General features: G+C 41.4%; 1 protein-coding gene across 2 annotated transcripts in view; it reads left to right on the top strand.

The window, feature by feature from the left end:
* The window catches only part of LOC109914030 (P2R1A-PPP2R2A-interacting phosphatase regulator 1-like), a 50,439-nt gene extending 24,399 nt beyond the window's left edge, over nt 1-26,040 (top strand). Inside the window, exons 4-10 of one of the 2 annotated variants that reach the window (XM_020513603.2) lie at nt 5,538-5,581; nt 8,856-8,910; nt 12,300-12,404; nt 15,984-16,069; nt 18,088-18,152; nt 21,269-21,371; nt 22,466-26,040. In XM_020513603.2, coding sequence (XP_020369192.1) covers nt 5,538-5,581; nt 8,856-8,910; nt 12,300-12,404; nt 15,984-16,069; nt 18,088-18,152; nt 21,269-21,371; nt 22,466-22,598 — 591 coding nt within the window. In that variant the 3' untranslated portion in view covers nt 22,599-26,040. Of the gene's footprint in view, nt 1-5,537; nt 5,582-8,855; nt 8,911-12,299; nt 12,405-15,980; nt 16,070-18,087; nt 18,153-21,268; nt 21,372-22,465 lie in introns of both variants that reach the window. The other variant, XM_020513602.2, reaches the window with a different exon arrangement.
* The last annotated feature ends 663 nt before the right edge of the window (nt 26,041-26,703 follow it).

Here is a 26,703-nt window from a genome sequence, read left to right as displayed (position 1 = left end):
TTTTTTTGCTGCAGTTAGTCAGTAGAGCAACTATAGTGTGAAAATTTCATACAAACATGCAGTGGAAACCACACATTTCTCATTCAGTCCTGTGTATAGAGAACTTCATTGAATGCTTGTACTTTTGCTGCTCTTTGCGGCACTGTTCTTTGTCCTGTAGGTCTGAGATAACTTACCCATGCTTATAGCATGGGCCTTCCTTAATATCTCCCGACGATACTTGGATGGCACTGCAGTCTGGTGAACCATTGTCTAATCTTCATCCGCAGGTCTGTGAGACGGTCTCCGCTTCCTCATCAAAATTTCATTTTTAATTTAGTAATATTCTAGAACACTCTTTGCTTCACTTTTGGGTTGAGCCAATTGTGCAACTTGACTCTGGGTTGGCTTGTTGAGCCTTAATCAGAGAAAACTTACTGGCCATTTCCTTCAGATTATTCAAATCTCAAAGAAAATTTTAGATCACCAAATATCTGTTTGTGCTTGGTCTCGTTACTTGTTTAGCCATTGCTGGGGTATGATGCATGAAGGAAAAATTCCTCAAACGTTTTCTTGCAATGACTTTGTCTCCTTGACTTTACTTGGCCTTTCCGTGACTATTGGTGAAGCTACTATTTTCAGTCCTGCCAGATATTCCCTAGGAATATTGACTTCTTGTGCAGGTCTCAATGGACAAACAATGGACAAATCCCACAGTACCATTCCAGGCATTGGTCACACCCTAGGGGCACCCAATGCAAAGGTACATATGTATACAGCCCACTACTACCGGTCACGAATGTCTGGCATTCATAGCATTTTTTGGTGGAAATGCTTTGCGTTTCCCCAACAAAAGAGTTTGGATGGCTTCTGTATCCCTAAGTAGAAATACAAGTTTACCCGCCTCATCTGAGAAATAAGGAGTTACTTTTCCCTTTGACAGGAAATTCCCTGTAACGCTTCCTTATCTTGTTCACCTCCCTCACACTCAACAACAATATTTATACTTGATTTGCATCTACAGTCAGAACTACAACTTGGTTGGTCGCACTTGGTCAGGATCCCTTTTTCTGCATTGATCTGTGTGCTGTAGTAAGTTCCATGAGTTTATCTTGCAACTGCCAGCAATCCATACAGAGGTGTCCTGCCTTGTGACAACGGAAACATGTAGGTTTTTAGACATCAGTTCTACTCAGCACCTTTGCGTCTGGCATTAGGGTGAGATCCTAGGGTGTTTCCAGCTGTCTTGGGAATTGAAGGTGCCTTCCTTTCATCTCCCACCTTCTTTCCATCTTGGGTTTGTGGGGTGATGAAAAATGGGTTTGGATTTGTTGACAATCTTTTAATCGTTTGCCATCTCAGCTGTGTGTCCAATTGTTGAAGACATCTGGTTTTCTGTGTAGCTGCTTAGAATTGTAAGTAGGTTCTTACAATTAACTGCAAGCTGCTTCTGGCAGTTCCACTTTGGGGGAGGCGATGGCCCTGTGGATTTATTGCTGGTTTGTTAATCCAGAGACCTAGGTAATGTTCTGGGGACCTGGGTTCAAATCCCACCATGGCAGACGATGGAATTTGAATTCAATAAATATCTGGAATTAAGAGTCTAACGATGACTATAAATCCATTGCTGATTGTTGGGAAAATCCCATCTGGTTCACTGATATCCGTTAGGAAAGGAAATCTGCCATCTTTAGCTGGTCTGGCCTACATGTGACTCCAGACCCACAGCAATGTGGTTGACTCATAACTGCCCTCTGGGTAACCAGGGATGGGCAATAAATGCTGGCCTAGCCAGTGATGCCCTCATGCCACGAATGAATAATAAAAAAAAATTTCTGTCTGCATGCCTCAGGGATCAACTCATATGCATCAAGAATAGCCTTTCTTGCTATCTCGTAATCTGTAGAGGCCTCCTCAGAAACTTAATGGTAATATCTTAATAAATTATCTCTGTCAGTCTTCTTGAATAATTTCCTGTTTTCTTTTGGCTGTCTCATTTTCCTCATCAGAAGGTTCATAGGACTCTAGTGGATCCTTTTTTTCAGTTCCAGCCTTTTAAGCTTGTTTTCTCTTTCTTACTCTCTTGCTCTCTTTTCTGTTTCCTGTTCTCTTTCCCCTTTGTAATTTTAGTTCAAGCTTCTTAAATACTCTTAAGTTTTCTTTCAAGTCTCTTTCCTGTTCACATTTTCATATTTCTTTTTTAATTTGCTACATAAAGCTGCTTCATCTGTAATTAAATTCCAGCTAATTAAGCCAAATTACCATCTAGTTTGCTTTCTCTTTCTTCCACTTTCAAATGCTGTCTAATCGTTCAATACATTCTCCCCTCCTAGGGCTTGCTTTAAATACCAGCTCCCAACTTTTCTGCCAAGGCAATTAGCTGAGTCTTCGTTAATCCTCCTGAATCGCTGAAGGACAAATTTTTACCTCTCCAGAAAAGATCTTGACAACTGACATAGCCAGTTTGGGCCAGGACTTATTGCCTATCTCTAATTGCTCTTGAGATGGTGATGGTGAGCAGTATTCTTGAACCGCTGCAGTCCATTTGGTGGAGATACACCCACACTGCTGTTAGGTTGGGAGTTCCAGGGTTTTGACACACTAAATGAAGGAATGGCCGTATACTTCTAAATCAGGATGGTGAGTGGCTTAGAGAGGAACTTGATTGTGGTGGTGGTAGTATGTAACTGTCACCCATTTCCTCTAGAGGGTGTTAGCCATGGGTTTGGAAGGTGCTACGGAAGGAGCTTTGATAAGTTTCTGCAGTTCATCTTGTAAATGATGCTTACTGCTGCTACTTGTGTGGATGTGGTGCCAGTCAAGCAATTTGCTTTGTCCTGGGTGGTGTCGAGTTTCTCGTGTTGTTGGAGCTGCACTCATCCAGGCAAGTGGGAAGTATTCTATCACACTTGTGCCTTGTAGATGGCAGGCACGCACTGTGGAGTCAAGAAATGAGTAACTCGCTGTAAGACTTCTAGTCTCTGACTTGCTGTTGTAACCATAGTATTTATGTGGCTGTCTAGTTCAGTTTCTGGTCAGTGGTAATCCCCCAAAATGTTAATTCTGGAGGAGTTTAGTGACATAATTGAATTTCAAGAAGCATTGGTTAGATTCTCTCTTGTTAGAAATAACCATTCTTTGCCACTGGTCAGCCAAACCTGGGTATTGTACAAGTCCTGTTACATTTGGACATTTAGTGCTTCAGTATCTGAACGTTGCAGAGAAGGTATTCGGTGAAGCACTGAAGATGGTTAAGCCTAAGGCATTACCTTGAGGAACTTCGAGAGTGCTTGTTGTATGGTGGTGGTGTCCCCATCTCTGAGCCAGGAGTCCTAGATTCATGTCCCATATCCTTTATAGGTGTGCTAACTTCTCTACAGGTTGATTAGCAAATATCTACCCATGAAGAATTCATGCGGAGATGTAGTGAAGCTGAAATGATTGACCACCAACATCATCATTTTGCGCCAGATATGATTGCAGCCAGTACAGAATTTTTCTCCTGATTCCCATTGACTGTAGTTTTGCAAGGATTTCTTGATTTCACACTTAGTTAATTGTAGCCTTGATAACAAGGGCAGTGACTTTTACCTTGCCATCTGGAAACAGCTCTTTTGTCCAAGTTTGGCCCAAGGCTGTAATGAGCTTAGGAGCTGAGTGGCTTTGGCAGAACCCAAATTGAGCAGAAATGAGCAGGTTACTGCCTTTCCAAGTGCTGTTTGATGGTACCATTGATGACCCCTTCCATCGGTTTTCTGATGGGGCTGGATTTGTCCTGCATTTTGTGTACAGCACGTGGCTGGGTAGATGCCTGTGTTGTAGTTGTAATTGCATTAGGGATGCAAGCACAAGTCTTCAGTACTGTTGCCAGAAAATTCTCTCTGATAGCCTCTTCAGAATTACGTGTCTCTGGCCATTTCTTGGTATTACATAGAATGAATTGAATTGGCTGAGGACTGCACCTGTGATGCCGCGGATCTCTGGAGGAGACCTGGATGGATTAGACCAATACAGGAGGATCTGTTCATATCTAAATTGTTTGTGCTACTGCTCGTGTTACGCATAGGATAAAAATAAATTACATCACTAATCATAAATTGAAGGTGATTATGCCCAACATATTAAGTAGACTTTCTGCAGCTTAACATTGATAAAACCATACAATAACTTAATGCCTTACAAGCCGTTTCACATTCAATAAGGTATATCACAACTCCACCTTCTAGTGCTATCTCCCATCATTTTCTTTCCTTACTGAAAACCCAATGACCGAGCATCCACAGCTCCTTGGGGTAGAGAATTTCAAAGATTCACAACCCCCTGACCGAAAAAAATCTCACCACCTGACCCTAGATGGGCAGCCCCATATTGTGACATTAACCCTGAACTTTAGGTTCTCCAGTCAGCATCTCTCACCATCTACTGTCGAGCCACTTAAGAGTTTCATGTATCTCAATGGCATCCCTACTCATTCTTCTAGACTACAGAGAATATGGACCCATCAATCTCGTAAACCAGAGTTAAACCCGTTCACTAAGCAGCACCCCAGGGGGGGTCTCACCAAAGAGTTGTATGATCCACCTATCTGGTCCCACAAGGTTATGTTACGATGCGCATCACAAGATGTGGAGTATAGAAGTAGCTACTACAATCGTACATGGCAGTGAGTCCACACATACATTAGTGTGCCCAGTTTTAATTATCTTTCTTGCATCATAGAAGATTCACTCAGCTGATGTCTGGGATGAAGGAATCGTCTTATCAGGAAAGTTAGAGCAGGTTAGGTTTATACCTGCTGGAGTTTAAAAGAATGAGAGGTGATCTTATTGAAACATGCAAGGTGCTGTCAGTGTAGATGCTGAGAGGATGTTTCCCTTCATGGACAGAATAAAGGTTGTCCCATTTAAGATGGAAATGAAGAGAAATCTCTTCGACCAGGGAGTCATATAAATGTTTGGAATTTACTTCCTCAGTGAGCAGTGATGGTTGGACCATTATATTAGATTTTCAATTGACAAAGAAATCTTGGACTTTGGGGTCTGGTGGGCAAATGGAGTTAAAACAGCATCAGATCAGCCAGGATCTTTGTAAATGGCAGAGCAGTTTTGAGGGCTAAATATCCCATTCCAATTCATATGACTTAATATTTAGATGTCTGCTTTCTGCAATAGGCTGGTAGGATTAAGTTTATAACAGATTCTTCTAGAAAGCCATAGCTGAGCTCAATCACACCAATCAGTGGAAACTATTTGGTACTTTTGTTTTGGTCTGTTGAAAAAGGAGGTAAGGACAGGGGCATTCCACTCTTTCTTAGTAATGGCCTAATACAGATTCACCCTAGATGGTGTGATGGTACATACGATTAGAGTGGCAGCATTCACTGGAAAGGTATTTCACTCAGGCAAGGAGGGTGTGACCGAGTGTAATGCTGGGCACTGCATTCTATTGCTGTTTAGGAGCAAGATAGTTAATGGCTCAGCTTACCTGGAAGGGTGGCTGAGATCACAGCTGATTCCTGAGCACAGATGTAAAAAGCAATTGCTTGTTTTACATTTCAGGAGGAGAGCATGGATGTGATGAATCGGGAGGCTGCACATGAAAGGTGAGTTTGGGAATTGAAACTTTCCTCTCTCGGTCTGCTTTGTTAAAATCCATGATTTCTGAGGAGCCTTTGATTTGATTTATTATTGTCACGTGTACAGTGAAAAGTTTTGTTTTGCGTGCAGATCATACCAAATAAAGTGCATTAGGGTAATTGAACAGAGCGAGGAATGCAATGTTACAGCTGTAGAGAGAAGTTGCATTAAATTTAAAGTTTGAGAGGCCCATTCAGAGGTCTAATAACAGCGGGGAAGAAGCTGTTCTTGAATCTATTTATATGTGTATCCAAACTTTTATATCTTCTGGAAGTGGAAGAGAATATAACGGGGTGGAGGGATCTTTGATGTTGGTTGCTTCCCTGAGGCAGCAGGAAGTATAGATAGTCAGTGGATGGAGGGTTGGTTTGCTTGATGGACTGGGCTATGTTCCTGACTGTCTGTAGTTTCTTGTGGTCTTGGGAAGAGCAGTTGCCAAACCATGCTGTGATGCATCCAGATAGAATACTTTTGGTCGCATCTCATTAGATGTTGTGCTCACTTTTTCTCTGTTCTCTCTCTTCCTTTCTTCCCTTCTTCCACTCCAAAATAAATCTCCCTCACACTCCTCCATATGTTGGTAAGGCTCCTTTGGGCATGGATGGTACAGAAGTAGGCTGTCCAGCCTGTCATGCATCAGTCCTGCAATATTTTCATTTACAAGTATTTTTCCAGTTCCCTTCTGAAAGTTACCATTGAATCTGCTTCTCTGACCTTTCAGGCAGTGCATTTCAGATCACCACCACTCGTAGTTTAAAATAAATCTGGAAGTGACTTCCTTACATAGCCTTTCTTCAAATGATGAAGGTATTTATGAGGGAGTTAGATCATTGTCAAAAAAAGGAACACGAGAAATAGGACCTCCTCTCCCATTTATTACAAGTGTGGCTGATTTTCAGCTTTAATTCCACTTCACCCACAAGCTCCTGATGTTCCTTGATTCCCTGAGAGACCAGAAATCTGATTATCTTAAGTGTATTCAGTAACATAATGTAATTCCATATCCCTCTGAGGTAGACAGTTCCAAGAATTCACAACCTCTTAAGTGAAGTTTCTTATCATCCCAGTTCTAAATCATTGGTGCTTTATCCTGAGAATGTTCTAGACACCCCAGCTGGCAGGAACAAACTCTCAAGTCCACCTTGTTCAGTCCTTCTGAATACTGTGGGGTTTTGGGGTTTCAATAATATAAGCAATGAGAATGAATGTGGTGAGCTATGTGGAGAAGGCTAGGAAGTGACACTAAATGGTTAACTCTTTCAGAGGACCAGCACAGACAGGAGGAGTAGAATGGTTTCCTTGTATCTTTCACCTATTTTGTGATTCTGTGGTTGTGTTTGTCAGACTGCTTTTGTGTTTCAGTCTCATTAACCTCTGGCATCCACTGTTGCCCTTGCTCACTTTGACCTGGGCTTCTTGTGGTATTTATAGTCTCAGCACTAGGAAGCAGCAGGATTACTGAATAGAATTCACCGCCTGTACTCATTTCCCTGTTTGAGGTGGTGAGCATGTCAGTGTGTGGGGGCACCTGTGTATGTTATAGATGGGTCACATCATCTTTCCTGATGCTGCCGGCATCTCCAAAGACTCTGTACCTGGCAACTACACCAAAACATTGTTCACGCCTCTCTCACTCCACCACCCGTTTCTCTGCTCCTCCACGATTTGCTCCTTAAATTGACTTTCACTCCTAACAGGCGTATGCACACTCCTGTCATTGACTTAAAATTGGAGGGAATCCAGACACAAGGCAAGCAGCATGAGTGCTGTGGAAGAGCTGATGTTTGGAAGTCAACATTGGGAGAAGTAGAGTAATAGCAAACATGGAAGTGCGAATTCCAATTAGAAACAGTTGAGCAGAAAGTAAATTTTTTTGGCCAACGTGGGAGTGCAAATGTGGGTAGATGGAAGTCTTTGAATGTTGATGTTCACTGTGTCTGAGTTTCTGGTTGGAATATTTTGTGCGGAGATGGTTGAAGTATTTGATTGTCTTATTCATTTCTTGTACTATACATGTTGAATTGAACGCAAATAGAAAATGTTTTCTTTAAACAAATTGCTGTTTCTTGGTATCTTTTGATTTTACTTGATGGTTTGATCATGCAGTATGAAACTTCCCAAGATGTGGGAGCATGGAATTCATTCTACTAATGGAATGGGATTTATATGTACACATTGAAGTGTTTATTCTTGAACACACTTGAAGACATCTGTTTATTTCTGTAGTGAGCTCCTGACTGATTGCACCACCAACATCGCTTGCTGTTCAGTGATGTGATTGCTCATCCAAAAGTGCTGCAGACTTGTGTCTGTTTTGGCCCCTATTAAGACGTTGACTTGCTCTTTAACTTTGAAGCTGGTGGTCGGGACAGAGAAAGGGTAAACAAGGTATTTTAAGAATTACAGCTGCTTTAAGTTTAGACCAGGATCTCGAGGAGGGTTCTCTTTGAGTGGTGTGTGTCTGGAAATGGCCAAATCAGAGAGTAATCTGATCCAGCTAACGTGATGAAGTGGTGAGATTGTTGAGGTTTTCAATTAAGTTTAATGAGTGAAGATGAAACCTGGAACTAAGTAATATTCCCACTCGTGGAAGGATTGAGAACGAGAGTGCACAGTTTAAAAGTAGTTAGTAAATGTGATGTGAAGAAACTTATTTACACACAACAGTTATTGCCTGGAATACACTGCTCAAGTGTGATGAAGGCAAATTCTATTGAAGAATTCAAAAGCAAATTTCATGGTCATTTGAGAAAGAAGAAAGTGTAAGGAAACAGGAGAATGGTAGTAAGTAACTGGGCTGATTTTGTTTGACGAGCGACGTAGCCCTTATGAACTGAATTGTCTCTTTCTGTACTCTAACAGTGTGATTCTATGAGCACCTCATTGTAATCCCACTTGTACTATCTGTTTTTTGAAATATTTTAAACAGTTCCACCCTTGTCACATCTCATTAAGTTCTCAATGAGTATATGTTCATGAGCATATATTCACACTACCTCTGATCAGCCTTGATTGGGTAGTGTCTGTGAATTACGCTTGGTACTGCAAAGGAAACATACATTAGTCCCTTCCAAATTCTGCTGCATCAAGCCGCTGGTGGATGTGGAAAATTATCAAGGCTTTTCTAATCTACCTTAGAGCAGGCTGCCGTGAAGCTGATGTTGATTTTTGGGGTGGGAGATGTTAGCATATTGTAGTGTTCTGCTACCTAATTTGTGTTTCTCTTTCTGCCCTGTTAAGAGGGATCCACACAGCTATGCAAATGAGCTGCTCACGGGAAGATGGTTTTACATTGGTGAGTATCTCAACCTCGGTCATAGTCATGGAGTTTTACAGCACGGAAAAAGGTCCTTTGGTCCATCGTGTCTGGGGCAGTCATCAAGCACCTATCTACTGTAACCTCATTTTTCAGCACTTGGCCTATAGCCTGTGTGCTCTGACATTGCAAGTGTTCATCTAAATACAATTAAAACATTGTGAGGGATCCTGTCTGTACAAATGTTACTAAAATTTTACATTTATTTAAACTTTTATTGAATGAGGAAATGACTAGGTTTGTAGATGAGAGTTGATGTAGTTTACATGGATTTCACAGAAAGGCTTTTGATAAGGCCTCGTGAGAGACTAGTCAGAAAGGTAAGAGTGGGGTTCAGGCTAATATGGCTAATTGGATCCAAAATTGGTTTAGAAATGTTTCTCAGATACATACCCACCCCCTGAGTGAAAACATTTTTCCTCAAATCCCCTCTCAATCACGTGTCCCTTATCTTAAATCTGTGCCTCCCTTGTTATTGACCCTTCTACTGAGGGGAAAGATTTCTTCTGCCTCTCATAATTTTATACACATCACTCAGTGCTTATCTGCTTGAAGGAAAACAACCCCAGTCAATTGAGTATCTCTTTTTGTAGGAAATCACTCCTGCTCAGGCAACATCCTGGTAAATCTCCTCTGCATGCACTCTAGTGCAATCAGATCCTTTCCATAGTGTGGTGACCAGAACTGCACATTGTAAACCAGCTGTGGCCTAAGTGATGTCTTGTACATCTCCGTCATGATCTTCCTGATCTCGTAATCTTTGCCTCAATAAAGGCCAGTACCCCATAAGCCACCACCTTATCTACCAGTCCTGCTGCCATCAAGACATTGACGCCAAAGTCCCTCTGATCCTCTGCACTTCTTGGGGTCCTACCATTCATCATGTATGGCCTTGCCTTATTGGTCGTCCCAAAATACGTCATCTAATACTTTTTTCCACAATTCTATACCATTTGCTGTTTTTCTGCTCATTTGAGCAGCTTGTCTGTGTCATCCAATAGTGTAAGGCTTTTGTGCTCACCATTTTCCATACCACTATTTTTCATATTATCTGCAAACTTACTGATCATGCCTTCTGTTTTCCTGTTCAAATCGTTTAACGTATAGTACAAACAGGAGGGGACCTGGTGCTGAACCCTGCGATATGCTGCTGGACACAGACTTCGAGTCACGAAACCAACCTTCAACCATCACCCTCTGCTTCCTTCCATTAAGCTAATTTTGGATCCAATTTGCCAAATTGCCCTGGATACCATGGCCTCTTAACCATTCTCTTACATGAAACTTTTCAAAAGCCTTACTATGAAATCCATGGAAACTACATCAACTGCACTACCCTCACCTACACACCTAGTTGCTTCCTCAAAAATTTAATCAACTTTGTCAGATATGATCTTCCCTTACAAAGCCATGATATCTATCCTTGATTAATCCTTGCCTCTCCGAGTGGAGATATTGTCTTTCAGACCTTTTTCCAGTAGTTTCCCTACATCAGACTCACTGGCCTGTAGTTTCCTGGTTTATTCCTTGTCCTCTGTTTGGATAATGGTATCATATTGACTGACCTTCAGTCCTCTAATACCTCTCCTGTGGCCAGAGAGGATTGAAAATTGATGTCAGAGCCTCTGCAATTCCCCCTTTGCCTCTCCCAGCAGCCTGGGATACATCTCATCTGAGTCTGGGGATTTATCCATTTTTAAGCCTGCCAAACCACTAATACCATATCCTTCTCAGTGCTAATTTGTTCAAGAATATCACAGTCCATTTCTACATCTATGTTGGCCTTCTCCACACTGAATACAGATGCGAGGTACTCACTTAAATGTTCACATATGTCTTCCGACTCCACACACACATTGCTACTTTGGTCCGTAATGGGCCCTATTCCTTACCTGGTTATCCTTTTGCACTTAATATACTTACAAAACACGTTTGTAAGTAACCCAAAGCAGACCTTAGCACCTGACAACTAATAAATAAATTGAGGCTTCTTTCTGTTCTCTTGTGGGTTTAGTAGCCTCAAATTTTTAGCTTGTATTATCTGGGAGACTCTGGGGGAAGTTGTCTCAATGTGAAAGGACACTTAATTTTCAGCAACTTGCTTTTTTCACGATCATCAGGAATGAAAGACAGTCTAGAGGGTGAATCATTTGTATTCAGTGTACTCCCCCTTTGTGTGCAGGGGAGGAGGAAGAGAGGAAGTGTGGCTGGGATTTTCTGTCCATTAAGAGTGAGTTCAGAGGCTCATGAGGACAAATGGAAAGTTGGCTATGTTTATGTGGAAAATATGGAGTGTTTTTGTTTTCAAAATGTTATCACCACCTTGCTGAACCCCACAGTCTTTCCCAGGTGGCCACTCACATGAACAAAAGAGCAGGAGGGCTCCATTCAGCCTCTTCTGCCTTTCCCTCCGTTCAGTTTGATTATGGCTGCTCCATTTTTTTAAACTCTTAATTTCACTCGCCTTTACTCTGCGACCCTTAATCCACCATGCCTAACAAAAATCAGTCTCAATTTTGAAAATTTCATTGGCCCACAGCTTTTAGCAGAAGCGAATTCTAGATTTCCACTCCCCCTTGTCTGAAGAAGTGCGTCCTGACGTCACTCCAGAACAGTTTTGCTCTTAAAATTAAGATTCTGCAATCTTCGGTCTGGGCTTCCTTCTCCAGAGGAAATAGTTTCTCTCTACCAACTCAATCATGTCCATTAACTATCGTAAACACCTCTATTAGATCACCCTTTAATCTCTGATGCTTGGTGGGATACAGCTCAAGTCGACCAACCTGTTCTTGTAAATTAATCCTTTTGGCAAAAAATGTCCTATGCACCCTTGTACATATTTACTGAATGCAACACGTTCCTGGCAGACCAGGTGTGAGCAGCTTGTCTGTGGGAATTAGCCCTGGGGTCACTTTAGCTCAGTTGGTTGGAGAAGCAGGGTGATGCCAACAGTGTGGGTTCAATCCTTGCACTGGCTGGGATTTACCATGATGAACTCTTATTCTCAACCTCTTTTTTTCGCCTGTGTGGTGACTGTCAGGTTAAACTACTAGCAGTTGTCTCTCTCTCTAAAGAGAGAGCAGCCCCATGGTCTGGTAAAACTATGGTGACTTGACTTGAGCCCTGTGTTGCTAGTTATGCAGCACGTCTGAAGTTGCACTGGAAAGTATGTTACTTTTCTCTACTTCCTTCCTTGATTTATCAGTGCCTCAAGGTGAATGAAGATTATGACACATAATCAATTGACTGTTGGTTAAATTGTAAACTTAGATGGTGGTTTGTTGTGTGGCGATGGAGTTTTAGCTGAAAGATATGGGGCAGAGGGTGATTTTTATACTGGCTACCTGGTGCTAATGTCTCTTTTGCAGTGTGATCAGATGGTGACTGCTGAGTCGGAGGACCAGATTTTGACTTTGCGGAGAGAGGATATTTTTCCCCTCTCTCCTTCTCCTTCTCCAACGCGGATTGGCAAGGTAGGGATGGTAGTTGTTGTATTAATTTCAGTTATGCAAGCCATTTGGCTCTTTTGCTGCTTTTAAGAAGAGACTGTGTTGAGTTTGTGACAGCCTTGCATTACTTTGAGGTTGCATTCAGGGATACGACAGCTCTCGTTTGCAAACGTCACCCAAAAGCATTTGGGAAGCACTCTTGCCTCTGAATCGGAAGGTTGTGAATTCAAATTCCACGTTGTAAATTTGAGCACGTTGAAACTCCTGCTGCAGTACTGAGGAGTGCAGTTGAGGGAAATTAGAAATTGGCAGTACTCCCACACCTCGCATTATAATTCATGGTTGAGCTGATCTTGGCACAGTGAAACAGAAAAGTCACAATGCTATAATGTTCCTTCTTTAGGCCCATCAGTCCATGCTGTTACATATCCGCAGTATGTGAACATAACTGTGTGACATTTTTAATCAATTGCATTGCAGACCTTTCTTGCATTGTGAAAAGCATCTGGCAGTGCAGTTACGGACTTTACCCCTTCAGACTTGACAGGTGGTTTGTACAGTTGGTTGAAATACTTGTAGTCGTTAGCCAGACCTTGGTTGGTAGGGAGGAAGGTGGGCAATGAATTGGGAAAGAAAGGAAGACTTGTATCTCTGCAGCAACTTTCACAACCTCAGGATGTACCCAAGCCAGTTTTGTAGCCACAGAAGAACTTGAAGTATCTCAGAAGCCACAGAAGTATCTCCCCTGTTGTTGTACAGGAAAACTGGCACTCAATCTGCACACAGTGTAATCCTGTAATATATCCTGATGCATAAATATTGTCCACGGGACGCAACAGGGTACCTCCCATGAGCTTCTACATCTGTGGAAGAGTTGTAAAATAAGCAAAGTGATGCAGTCAAGCAAACTAACTTAAATGTACTTTCTGCTTCTGGTTCATTCAAGAAGCCTTGTGACATTGTGGGTCAAGATAGCAAGTATGAGATTATTAAGTCAGATCATTGAGCTGTTTGAGAAGTCCAGGGTGATTCAATTACCTCCTCTTCTTCACTTTAAATATTCTTCTTTGCAGATTAGCTGTTAAACCGAGGCGGTTTGTTCTCCTGAGTAGAAGTAAATCATCCCCAGCCACTTTTTCAAAGATGAACAGGGGTGTGTCCAAGCCAACATTTATTCCTTTGCCAATATCACAGAAAGAGGTTGGTTATTAAGATATTGTGGGAGCTTGCTGTGCAGATATTAGCTGCTGAGTTTCTTGTTTTGCAAACATTTTCACAAAGGCTGGAAAACACTGGGATTAATTTAGGGTATCTCATTGGCATGGACGTATTAGACTGAAGGGTCTGTTTCTATGCTGTACAGCTCTGTGACTTATGTCTTTTGGTTGTAAAAGGTTCTGTGTGAATGCAAAACTTTTTAGTATGGAATGACAAGAGAATTGAGAAGAAAGGTAGAGAACACTGGGAGTAATTTTGTGAAGATGAAGGATGTGTTAACAACAATAAAACTCAAATTTTGTGATGAGGAAGAAACATTCTGTGCCCTATCCACTTTCCCATATACACCAGAAATGTGGAGAATGAGACTGATAGAAGAAAATAATAGATGTTTGGAATGTGGATGCTGAGATGTATTCTAAACATTCCATATACAGGTCATAAAGCAAATAAAAATTGGTTTAAAATTGCAAGAATGAAAAAAAACACTTAAAAGTTGACACCTAGAAATGTAAACGTCAATATTTCAATTATTCAATCAGTGCTAAGAGCTAGGGGGATTGCTCCTGGAGGGCAAAGTGGATGACAGCAGAAAGAGGAGTTGACCCAGGAGGATGATGTATGCTCCAGAGCGGTTGCAGGCAATTTTCAGTGGATGTGAGGGTGGCATAAGACAGATCAGTATGGCACACTGTGACAGTAGATCTGGCAGAAATAGCGATAAGCAGCAGATGGAGTGAAAACAGAACTTGGCATGTTGATGGTGCTGTGTACACACCTACAGGAGTTCTCTCACTGCATACCAGTCTGAGTTGGCCCTTTTTTAGTGTCACGCGATGAAGACATGCTTGATTGTGCATTGTGTTTAATCTATTCCTAAGTCACCTATCACTTGTTTCGGTTATGTGTAAGCATCGATATCTTGTTTGGCGAATTTTAATGTGAACTTGATCGCTCTGGGGTTTTCAGCCCTACTGGTCATCTTTGTTAAATTTTCCAAAAATAACATTGGAAATGACGCTTAAATTTCATTGAAACACAGAAGTGTAGCGCTCTCTCAGTTCTGCACTTTGTTCATTGTTGCTGTGGATTATGCTCCAAAGCCTGTGAAGTGGGGTTTTAATCTATGACCTTCTGACTCGGGCGAGAGGCAGTGCTACCCACCAAGTCACAGTTGTCATACTCATGCTTTGTATGCAATCATCATTTGCAATGTTGCTGTGTTTCCTGATTGCACAGAAAAACAAGCAGCTTGCTGACAGTTTTCATAAGACATTTGGCACTCTTGCCATTTTTATCAGAGAAGTTGTTTGAGGTTGCAAGAAGCACGTAATATTTTGGGGCAGGGAAATGTCAGAACTCCCTCACTGCGAGAGCTACGTGGCACATGGTGCATTTGGGATTTTTTATTTCTTCATTCATTCACGGAATGAGGGCGTCGCTGGCTAGGCAGCATTTGTAGCCCATAGAGTCAACCACATTGCTGTGGGTCTGGAGTCACATGTAGGCCAGACCAGGTAAGGATGGCAATTTCTTTCCCTAAAGGACGTTAGTGAACCAGATGGGTTTTTCCGACAGTCGACAATGGATTCATGGTCATCATTAGATTCTTAATTCCAGATATTTATTGAATTCAAATTCCACCATCTGCCATGGCGGGATTTGAACCAGAGTCCCCAGAACATTATCCGAGTCTCTGGATTAATGGTCCAGCGATAATACCACTAGGCCATTGCTTCCCCTATTGACTATCTTTCCCCTCATGCTGCCCCGTGGGGAATCACTGCATGGGTTTACCTGGATCACTTTAAATCATTAGTTTTGATAAAAGTTATTCTGTTGTCTGTGTCTAGAAAGTTGTGTTTCATTCAGCAGGGTGCAGCTTTATATGTGCCACCTAGTGGCCAGAAGTAGCCTTGCATCTATAAGCAATGGGGACTCCAAATTAAATTAAACTATTCCTGTTGATCCAAAATAGCCGCTTATATTCATGGAGTCATACAGCACAGAAACAGGACCTTCGGTCCAACCCATCCATGCCTACCCAGTTTCCCAAACGAAACGAGTCCCTGTTTATCAGGAAAAAGGTGGTAACAATGAACTTTTAAGGAGTCTGGACAGAGTTTTCCCTTGCCCGTTCTCAAGAGCAATAAGACACCAATTTAAACTGATTGGTTAAAGAAGGCATGGTGACCAAGGAGAAAACCACACCACACGTGGTTAGAATCTGGGATGCACTGCTGAAGTGTGTGACGGAGGCAGATTCAATTGCGACTTTCAAAACAAGAATTAGACACCAGTCAATGAAAGAGACCGAGGTAATCAAGGGTGCAGCAGGATAACTGTTTGCTATAAGCTAATGATTGCCTTCTTGTTTTACAGCAGTATTTCTCATCATCACAGCTGATTCTGATACCCAAAGGTGGCGTCACCCCAAATTCCTCTCCAAGTCCCACTCGACGTATTGCAAGGTGAGAGGAATTGATGGACTCTTAGAGCTCCGTGGAATTATAGCTCATGGAGTTATTACTTTCTCATTTTAGACTGTGTTCTGCTTCCTGTCTGTTTTCAAATCTGATGGTGTGGGCTTGGTTTGAATTATAAAACTGAAACCCTTTCTCCTAATGTAATTGAGAATAGATATTCCAGGAGAAGCCAAAGCCCCTCCTTCTTTCGTCCTCAGCCGTCGTAAGAGGGCCCCACATGTTTTCTACAACGCGTGTATCACCAGAAATTCTCCTGAGCCTAAGGCGCTAAGGCATGATACTTTTACCACCGAGCTGTCTGCTAAGTGGGCTTATTTTCCTGGAATTAATAAAGTTTTCTTCAGTCATTAGTACTGTTTTGTGCAGCCAACCTTGAGTAATATCATCATGTCTTTCAGTCTCCCAAGCTGTGAAAAATCCCATTACATGCTGAGTGTCAGAGATCAGTGGGCAACTTTGAATTATATTCTGCAAGCACATGCCCCTCTTTCAGTACATTGTGCCAAACAGTCTGACGGTACCTTTAAATTTCTGAGTATTGAGGATGTGTCAACACTACAGCCGTGGGCTCTGAATACCAATCTCCGTGTCATCACCAGTAAATACAAGTGAAGGACCCGTGCCATTTTCTCGTATCTTGCTGAATGTAGGTTTTACATACCAGTGAGTAGATGTGATCATTTCTGATTTGTATCTTAATTCAGTTTTTGTTAAAATGCAGGCCAGCTATAATCTACTTGAATGGTAGAACAGGCTGGAAGGGCTGAATGGCCTCATGCTACTAGTATGAGTGCCTGTTTCTGTAACATTTATAGGCACCTGCTTGCAAGCAGATTTGGGTGCTTGATTTTTATACAGGGAATTTCCACATTTAAATGTTGATCTAAGTGTGACAAAACATTGTGTCAGCAGGAATGGCAATCGCGCACAAGCTAGAAGTACAGTTTAGTGTACATGAGAAGTTGAAGGGGAGTGATAGGTCAGTTGTCAGAGGGGTCTTGATTCAAAGTGATATCGACTCAAGGTCTTAAGTTGCTGACATACATCCTTGTGTGACTGAACAGGCCGATTGTCGACCCACTAATCTTTGGGAATGTACGGCAGAATGTCCACAGGGTAGTGGGACCTGGAATGCAGGATTTGCTTTCTTTCCTTCCTCTGTTGCTGCCATGCCTCCTCATTAAGATGTTGTGACTCGGTGTGCTATAGCTGATGGACAAGTTGTCACCGTTCTAAATGGTTGCTAGCAATACTTCACTCAAACCCTGGTTGCTAGCAGGTTCCTCCCAGTCATTAATATCAATGCTGCTACACTTCAAGGAAAGCTTCAGAGCATTTTCTGTGTCCTGCCCTGGAAGGTTGGGCATTTGAGAGTTTGGGTAGGACAGCAGTCTATATATATCCTGAGGAAGGGTCACCGGACCCGAAACATGAACTCTGATTTCTTGTCATTTGTGCTGCCAGACCTGCTGAGCTTTTTCAGCAAGTTCTGTTTTTGTTTCTGATTTACAGCATCCGCAGTTCTTTTGGATTTTAGTCTATATACAAATGTTGTTACAAGGTCCTGCAGTCTCAGAAATTCCTTGTCTCTTTAAAAAGTGCTCCTTGTTTAACTTGGACATGTTTTCTAATGCCTTTTGATCCACACTTACACAAAGCAAGATTGCACACCTCTCCTAGTTCGTCACCTCCCAGCTCTCCACTGTCATTGAGCTCATTCTTCCTGTCTTGTATGGTGTCTCTTGCGTGCACTGTACCATTACTTCTCCTGAATTGTCCCTTGTTCCCTGGTTAAAGTCTGCTGCCACATAGGTGCATTGATTTTTATAGGGAGGGTGTACACCCTTATACTGGGACCAAAACTTTCATTAACACTGGTTCAATGTATAGTATGCCTTGACAGTTTCAGTGCAGCCATTCACGGCAATCTGTAACACGCTGTGGGTGAGTGTGGCTCATTGAACTGTGCCTGCCCAGATTTGGACTTGTCTTTGCTTTTACAGCAGGAGAAGTGTCAGCCCGAGTGTTGCTATACGACCCAGTGCCTTGGGGCCATTGAAGAGGAAAGGTAAGGAATCTTCCATAATACTACTTCAAAATGCAAGTATAAATTACACTTTTAATAATAGACATTTTAAATTTATATCTTAAACTTTTGCCATTAAACAAACCATGTTGCTGAAACTTTTCATCTTGGACTTGTGGGGATAGACACAAGAATGCCAAATTTCAAATGATCATATCAATTTACATGACGGAAAAGGATGTTGATTGGTTGGCAACACCTCGGCAACTTTCCAACCAATTGGCACCCTCTTTTCCTTAATTTTTGTCATCGTTTGAAACTTGATTTTCTTGCATTTGTCCTGATGAGTGTGAGATGAAAAGCTTCAGCAACGTTCAAGTTGTGTCCTATCACACAACTTTCTTTTACTTTTTGATTGTGTGTGTCAACTTAGCTCATTTTATACCTCTCACCTTTAAGTTTAAAAGTTGAAGTTCCGGTTCCACTTCTGGATAGAATAGGTACGTCCTTACTATAATTCACTCCTCAAATGAACAGGGTCATCCACACTGAATGTAGATATCTTTGCTTTATTAAACAACATAATATAGGAATGGTTTCTCAGATGAGGAACTTCAGCGTTAGGGTTAGATTGGCGAGGTTGGGAGGTTTAACATTGGAGAAGAGAAGCTCGAGAGGAGATTTAATAGAGGTGTTCAAAATCATAGGGTCTGGTTAGAGTAGAGAAGAAGAAACTGTTCCCATTGGTGGAAGGATCGAGAACCAGAAGGCACAGATTTAAGGTAACTGATCAAAGAAGCAAAGATGATCTATAGAGAAAGACTTTCTTGCAGTGGTGGGTTGGGATCTGTAATGTATTGCCTGAGAGTATGGGGATGGCCCGTTCCACTGAAGCATTTGAGAGGTACGTGGATGAATACCTGAAAAGGAAGATTATGCAGGGCTGCAGGGAGGAGGCAGACCAGTGAAACACAACTAGCAGAATGGCCCCCTTTTTCTGCTGTAACCGTTCTATACATGAAGGTTTTCTCCCCTTTGATTCTCTAAACATTTACTTAAAAAGCAGTACCTAAAGAGTGAACCCAGTGCAAAAATAGCGAGCAAGCTGCAGGAATTATATAGCAAATCCATCAGCATCTGTAACAAGAAGGAAAGGTCAGCAATTCAGGAGGGATCTCTCACCGTAACAAAACTTGATCCTGCCGTTCTATTTCAGCTGCAGACTGACTTTATTTCCAACATTAGTGTAGAACTTGCAACCTGCATGGCATGGGACTGGTGCTGTGCGCTAGCACCCAGTTCTGAATTGTTAATAGGTTCTTCTATAAATCTTCTTCACTGAGATTTTTGAACAAAAAAAATTGCGGAGTCAAGAGAAAAGAAAAGAAAGTGCAGTAAATATGAGCAAGGCAGGTGGCATCCATGGTTAGAAAAACCTTCAGAACACTGGACACTGTTGGGTCACTGGACCCAGAATGTTAACTGTGATTTCTCTCCAGAGATGCTGTCAGACTTGCTGAGCTTTTCCAGCAATTTCTGTTCTTGTTTCTGTTTTTGATTTACAGCATCCGCAGTTCTTTCGGCCCTTATCTCGAGACTGCTCCTCCCCCTCCAAAATTTGACCTAAATTCAAAAAAACCAAAGGACTCCAGTAGCTGTTCTTCAGAACTTGACCTAAATTTTGCAGACAGAGGAACATTCTTCCTAGCATCCAACATGACAAGTCCTCTTAAGAATTTTATAACCTCGGGGAATTAATTCATTTTTATTTTAAACTTGGGAAAATGTAGACCTATTCTCCTCAATCTCTACTTGCAGGACAATTAGAATTAGAATTAGAATTCCAGGAATTTAATTTGAGTTTTCATTGCTCCCGCTCAAAGGTAAATAAATCCTTCCTGGGTGAGGACATTAATAATTACATCATACTTCAGGTATGGTCTCACTAAAGTTTGTAGAATAGCAGTACTCCTTCTTACCCTTATCCTTGCAATTCTCTTGCAATAAAGACCAACATTTTTGCTTTCATAATTGCTTGCTGTACCGGAGCTGTAATTCACATACAAGGACACAATACTCCCACTGCACACCAGCATTTACTAGAGTCTTAGCTTTTCAAATAAAAATTTAAAGGATCAATTTGAGTCCAAACTTTTTTTTATCAGCCCTATTTATTGCTTATTGAGAACTGTTCCCATTCAGTTCTTGTCTGTAACAAAACCATAAAGTAGTAGGTCTGGCAGCATCTTCTGGGGAGGGAGAGAGAGAGAGAAGAAGAGTCCAGTATGACTCTTCTGTGGAACTGGCAGTTCCTATCTCTGCTGTCGCAATGGTTGTATAAACAATTTACTTCAAACAAGTTCAAAGATGCTTTGAAATAGTGCTGGAGATGAATTTCATAAGACTTTTAATTAGCGTAGTAAAAATATACATCAGAAATGTCAGTGGGTGCTTAAGAGTCAGTGACATTGTTATGGACCTGGAATCACATGTAGATCAGATGAGGTAAGGACAGAAGAGTTCCTTCCTTGAAGATCATTAATGGACCAGATGCGTTTTTACAACAGTCAGTGATGGTTTCATGATCACTATTATAGAGACCAGAATTCCAAATTGTTTGGTTAATTGAATTTAAATTCCACCTTCCATTGTATTGGGATTTGAATCTGTGTCCCCAGAGCATTAACCTGGGCCTCTGGATCATTAGTCCAGTGACATTACTGCTTCGTCGTCATCTTCCTATTGAAGGTGACATGGCAAGTATTAAAACCCTGATTGATGCCACCTTTACTTGAGCATTGCATAAACCTTATCCAATCCTCTTGTACAAGTTGTATGTTTACATCTGTAGGCTTACCCACTTGAATCATTTTGCAATAATGAAACAGTGACATCTGTAACTACCATAGTGGGCAGAGTGTGACAGAAAAAAATACCAGAGTTCTATAGTACTGATACCTGTGCAGGACCCAATGAAACTAAATTTAAGTGTCTGCCACTCATTACAACTTGATGTCTTAACTTCTTACCACTATTGCTGTAGTTAAAAAACTTGTGCGTGCTGTGTTCTCTTTCCTTTTCTTTTCTCTCTCTCTCTTTCTCTGTCTCTCTCTCTCTGTATCGTGCTCTCAGTTCATAACCTTTGCTTCTTCCTACAGGTGACATGGAAGTGGATTCTCCTCCAAAGAAATTGTTTGTCAGTGGCGTTCCCGGGATCGGGAATGCTGAGACTGCTGTGCTAACACCGTTGCTTTCACACAGGTATGCAGAACGTAGGTTGTTTTCTCTCCAGTAGAAATGATATAAACTGTATCTAAAGTTCTGGTGCATTTCACCCAGATAGATATCTTACACCCTCTACTGATGCTTGCTCTGAAACTGTAGGAACCTATTAATAAATGTAATATTTTGAGTGACTGTAAGATTGACAGTTGGCAACCTCTATTCAATGTCATTTTCTATTTTCTCCTGTCCCAGAGGCACTGGTTGTTCCTGCACAGCATATCTGAGTTGATGTTAACATCAAAAGCAAAGTGCCTTACAAGCTCAACAGATCTTGATCTTTTCTGGTATCTATCCATTAATGTTTATTAATAGGGGACACTAGAAAGAGCAGACTGTCTGACTTATTTCCTGCTCCGTTCCCTTCCCCTAACTGACTGACTCCTAAGCCAGATGTTGGCTTAAGTCATCCATAATAAAGCTACTCTGTTATCCCAATCTCCTAACCTTGTGGGTTTGATTGAACTACAATTGCTTCAGTGCTGGAGCAGGTGAAAATTTACCACAGCTCTTGTTTCTTATTACCAGAAAACTTGGGTGAGGAATTGGGTAAGGAACCAGGGAGGTATTGATGCCCATACTGGATTTAAAATTTCCACATAAATGAAGGTGGTGGTTGCCCCTGTAATCACCTTCAACCCTCTGAGATCTCAGTGCTTCAGTTTTGGTCTTTTGCCCCTGCCTGTTATAGCTGCTTGCCATTGATGGTGATCCCTACAGTTAGCTTTGCCTAAGCTCTGGAATTCCTTGCTTTCCCCCCCCCTCTCCACTTTACAGATCAAACTCTCAATTCCTTTAACCAAGTCTTTGGTTATCTGCCATCATGTGTCCAGATGTGGCTCAGGGTCAAATTTAGTTTGATAATGTTTCTGTGAAGACCCTTGGAAATTTATTGCAAAAGATACCCACTAAATACCCACTACAAAAGTTAAATACAAACGATATCAATCCCTTAAGAAGGAAAGGGAAATTTGGGAGGAAAGCCAGAGGAAGTGTGTTTAGGTCCTTCCTCCAACAGTGCCAGTGAACCAATCCTAACAACACCTCTTTCCTTTTTATTGTGTTTGTTTCAGCCTGGAATGTGTGAATAGCAGCCCTCCACAGACTGTGCCTCCATCAGGGTCTTATGTTGCAACTTCACCATCCGCTGCCGAGATTGGTTTCACTTCGCCATTTCCCTCTGTGGCTCACCCACCTGGAATGTGAACAAAAGAGACAATCACCTTTATTCTAAGAGATGGGCTACATAAAGCACTTTGTTAGAGGACACTGTATAATAGCATTCCTAATCAGTATTTTATAGTGATTGTATAGTTAATTAGTGAAAGATACCATTCAAGGACAGTCAATGAGTAAGGGAACAGAATTCGCTCCTGCCTGCCACTTGGCCTGGAACTGCACAATTCATGGTTGGAGCTAACCTGACTCTTCGCTATTTGGGTTCAGACCTAGTGCCTGCCCGCTGTACATACCACTGTATGAATCGCTGTAGAAAAATTAAGTTGTTGTGAGGTTATAAGAGAGTTGATGAAGCTATTCTTGCTCTGCGCACGCGAGTGTGTGTACGTGTGTGTGTGTGTGTCTGTCTGTCTGTCGGTCGGTATATACACCAATAGGGCTGGAGCCTGTGATAAGACAAAGTTGATCACTGTCAACCATTGTAAGTATGACTTGACAGAACGGGACAAGGTTCTGCATACATGATGACCAGATACAATGAAAAGAGCTACAGATGGGGCCAATCATTACTGTGACGGCTAGTGAGCTTTACTAGTGGAAGTAGAGAGAGGGGTGTGGAGTCTGCTGCTGTGACTCTTCAAAGTCAGGCATGTCTCTACAGTGAGCTGGGAGCTTCTGGCTACATTGATGGTATATGCAGAATATAATGACCCACAAATAGTGACTTCCACCAGCTTCAAAACAGTGATTGGCTTCATGGCTTGCTGTTGCTTTATCTGATTCTACTTTGTGAAGTTGGTTCCTGGATCGTTTAACCAAAAATTTTCATATCATTTCGGTTATCTTGCATGTTGGACTCATTTGTCCTATTCAAACTACCTTTAACAAGGGAAACAAGCAGATTACAAGGGTTGGACAGATCACTGTTTGCAGTGAGAACCATCACGTGGGCATACATTTGCTGTTTAGGATGCAAATGTGTTCATGGCATACATTGTGATTCTTCTGTAGTTTCCTCCCAATGCAATTGAATCCCCATATAATATTACATTCAGCCTGCCGTAATTTCCTTATTGGAATAATATATCAAACAGTCTGCTCTGGAACCAACTTTGCTCATCTCTAACTCGACTGAGAGGAGCCTCGTAGACATGACTTTCTCTTTTATTTCTGAGTCCGGATCTCTTGTGGCCTGCAAAGCTTGTGGGATCCCTTCCTTAATAACCGCCAACTCAGCATAATGCTTGTCATGAAACTGCCTTCTTCTTGGCCTTGACACTGTTTGGGCTGAATATGGTGTTGCCACTTACAAGCTAGGGAGATGGTTTAATATTACAGTATTATAAACATAGATGTTTGCATCTGGTAGTTCAGAGCTGGCATTGGGAACAATTGAAGGCAGGCTACGTGGGGAGAGTGAACCACTGCCAGATTTGTACGTAAGTGCAGCCATATTATTTTACTTTGTATGTCATGATTATTTAACCGAGGACCAGGAAATTCCTAGTGCTATTATGTTTGGAACATAGCTGACCAAAAACTGCAGTAGAGGCTCCTGGAAATGGTCTTGTTTTCATGTGGAAGGTGCTTGCAGCTGGAAATTTCATTCAGTAAGAAAAAGGCGGGCTCCTGTTTATTTTAAGTTGAATGTAATGTAGAGGAAGGTACAGTGCTGATTGTTTGGTTTGAAATGATCAGGATATATGGAATTTCTTGGTAACTCATGAGCAAGTTGATCTGTGTGTTGAGTCAAGACCAAACAGTCACTGCCATGCAAACCTAAAGATGATTGTGTGCAATGTGTTGGACTCCAGACATCTGGAAGACCCATAGCTTTATTTGATTTTTCTTTTGCTGCTTTTAGAACATTAGCTGCTGCGTGTTGCTTCAGCAACTTGTACTGCACCAGTCCAGTCACTGTTGTTGCTGTTGTGGGGTTCTAAGCTTAGAACCAGTGAACTTCTAAAGTCTCCCAGTCTGAGGGCAGGAATGCATCTGACAAGCGGTTAAGTTCGACAACCAACCCCCACCCCCTCCCCCCACTGTAATTTTCTTCTGTCACTAGCTACCTGCTTTTATTAAACCATTGTTGCTGCTTCTACTTGCACGGAAAGCTAGGAAGTGGATAGTGCTGGTGAACATTCAAAGTCTTGGCATTTTGTTTGAGCTATCCTTTTGTTGGTTGACTCTCCAGCAGCCATTCTGCTGGAGACTGTGTGGCTGGTTGGCAGGTCGAACCTGCAGGACTCTAGACTTAACATCAAGTATTGGCTCATTTCACCCATTTCATACCAAAGCCTTTTAAGAGAAAAAAGATGTGGAGAGGATGAGTTTTTTTTTTAATAAAGGAAGCTATTGAGGTGTCTTGATTGCCTTTGCCTCTCTGTGCTTGGATTTTATTCACTTGCTGTTTAACACTGTACAGCACCCATTCATTATCAGATAGTACTGTGTTAATCCAGTTAATGTGCTGTAACTCGAAGGGATTAAAAAAAAATTATTTACAATCACTGGTCTAGAGAACCACTGAGTAGGGATGACGCAGTATATGAAGAAAATAAATTTATGGTCATTGCTAATTTTATATTTTTATATAATTATATAAATTATATATAGATGTTTATAAAAACAGTAAAAGTTGTCTAACTTCCAGCTATCCAGAAAGGTCAGTCTTGTCTGTTGTTACCACTCGTAATGTCATTGCAAACAATTAAAATCATTGATTGTCAGGTTATGAGTGAGAATTTCAGAGGTCCCACATGTGTTTGCAGCTGGAAGCCCTGCAAAAAAAGACGTATGAAAGGGCACAACTGACTTAACATGAAGGAGTGTGGTAAGGAGTAACTTAGAGCAAAATAATTTCAATAACATTGAAAGGCTGGAGTATTGGACGTTTTCCAAAAATGTAGAGGGGGAAATTAAATTGTGAGCAATCCCCATCTTTGGATTCATACTATTTTGTAAGGAAGAGCTGGCTGTCTGAAGTGAGCCTCAGCAGCAATGGTTACAGATGAGTATTCAACTTTCCACTACCTTTGTGTTTCTTAAGATGTTTGAAATGAGGCAAATAATTAAACACACAGATGTTGCTCAAATGTTTGCGTTGTGACTTAACAATTTTCTCAACTGTTATTTGTCAAGTTGAATTGAGTTTTTTTCTCAATTTCATTGCTGCCAAGACGTCAAGGTGGCTAAAATATTTTAACTGAGGGGTGTGTGTCTGTGTGTGTGTGTGTCTGTGTCTGTGTGTGTTCCTCAGCATCAGTCTTTAAGAAAAATGTGTTTCTACTGCATTCAACAAAATCTACAAGTACTAATCTATTCTGTGACATTGCACTCAAGTGTTTTCAGCAAACTTAAAGGCTGGAAGAATAATTAAATCAGGACACATTTTTAAAATCGGACTTCTGTCCTATTATAAATTATTTCCGTATTTAAAAACTATTCATTAAAACTTGTTTCTCTGTAACGACACGCTCCTGCTAGTAGTGATGTGGTATGACCAGTGGAGAGCAGATGTGAGTAACCCAGAGTTTCTGTTAGAAATTGGGGAGGAGTTGGTAAGTACACAGATATGCAAATCTTTTACTATATTACTTACGGTAACTGTTACTTAGATTTTGCATTATGTTTTAGAACCCAGTTCCTAGATCTCTGCAATTGGTGGTAAGCTCCTGTTGTCAATGGGTGGAAGTCAGCAGTGTTGACTGGTATCCTTTTTCATCAATACGTTGGGCTTATTCACAGAGGCGAAAATGAGTTGGGAGTGGGAGGGAAAGGAAGGTCTCAGATCTGCAAGGCACAGTGTTGCTTTTTTTTTCTGATTTACTGATTTCCCATTTCAAAGTATTCATAAAATACAGTATATAAGTGGGGCATTCGTCCCATTGTGTCTCTGTTCTCTCCTGCCTTTTTTCTCCATAGCACTGCAAATATTACCCCTTAAGGTAATAGTTTTAATGAAATATGACTTTTTTTTTAAACAGATCCTTAACAAGCTCTCCAAAATAGTGTTTTGAGACAATTAGGAGGTAAACTGGCTTTTTTTTAAAATAAGCTTTGGAAAGAGAAAATCCTTTCAATAATTTTGAATCTTGAGTGATACATCTTGAATGACCACTTTGTTAATGGA

This window comes from Rhincodon typus, chromosome 45, assembly GCF_021869965.1.
Source record: "Rhincodon typus isolate 14 chromosome 45, sRhiTyp1.1, whole genome shotgun sequence".
NCBI lineage: Eukaryota > Metazoa > Chordata > Chondrichthyes > Orectolobiformes > Rhincodontidae > Rhincodon > Rhincodon typus.
This window is presented reverse-complemented; position numbering and strand designations above follow the sequence as displayed.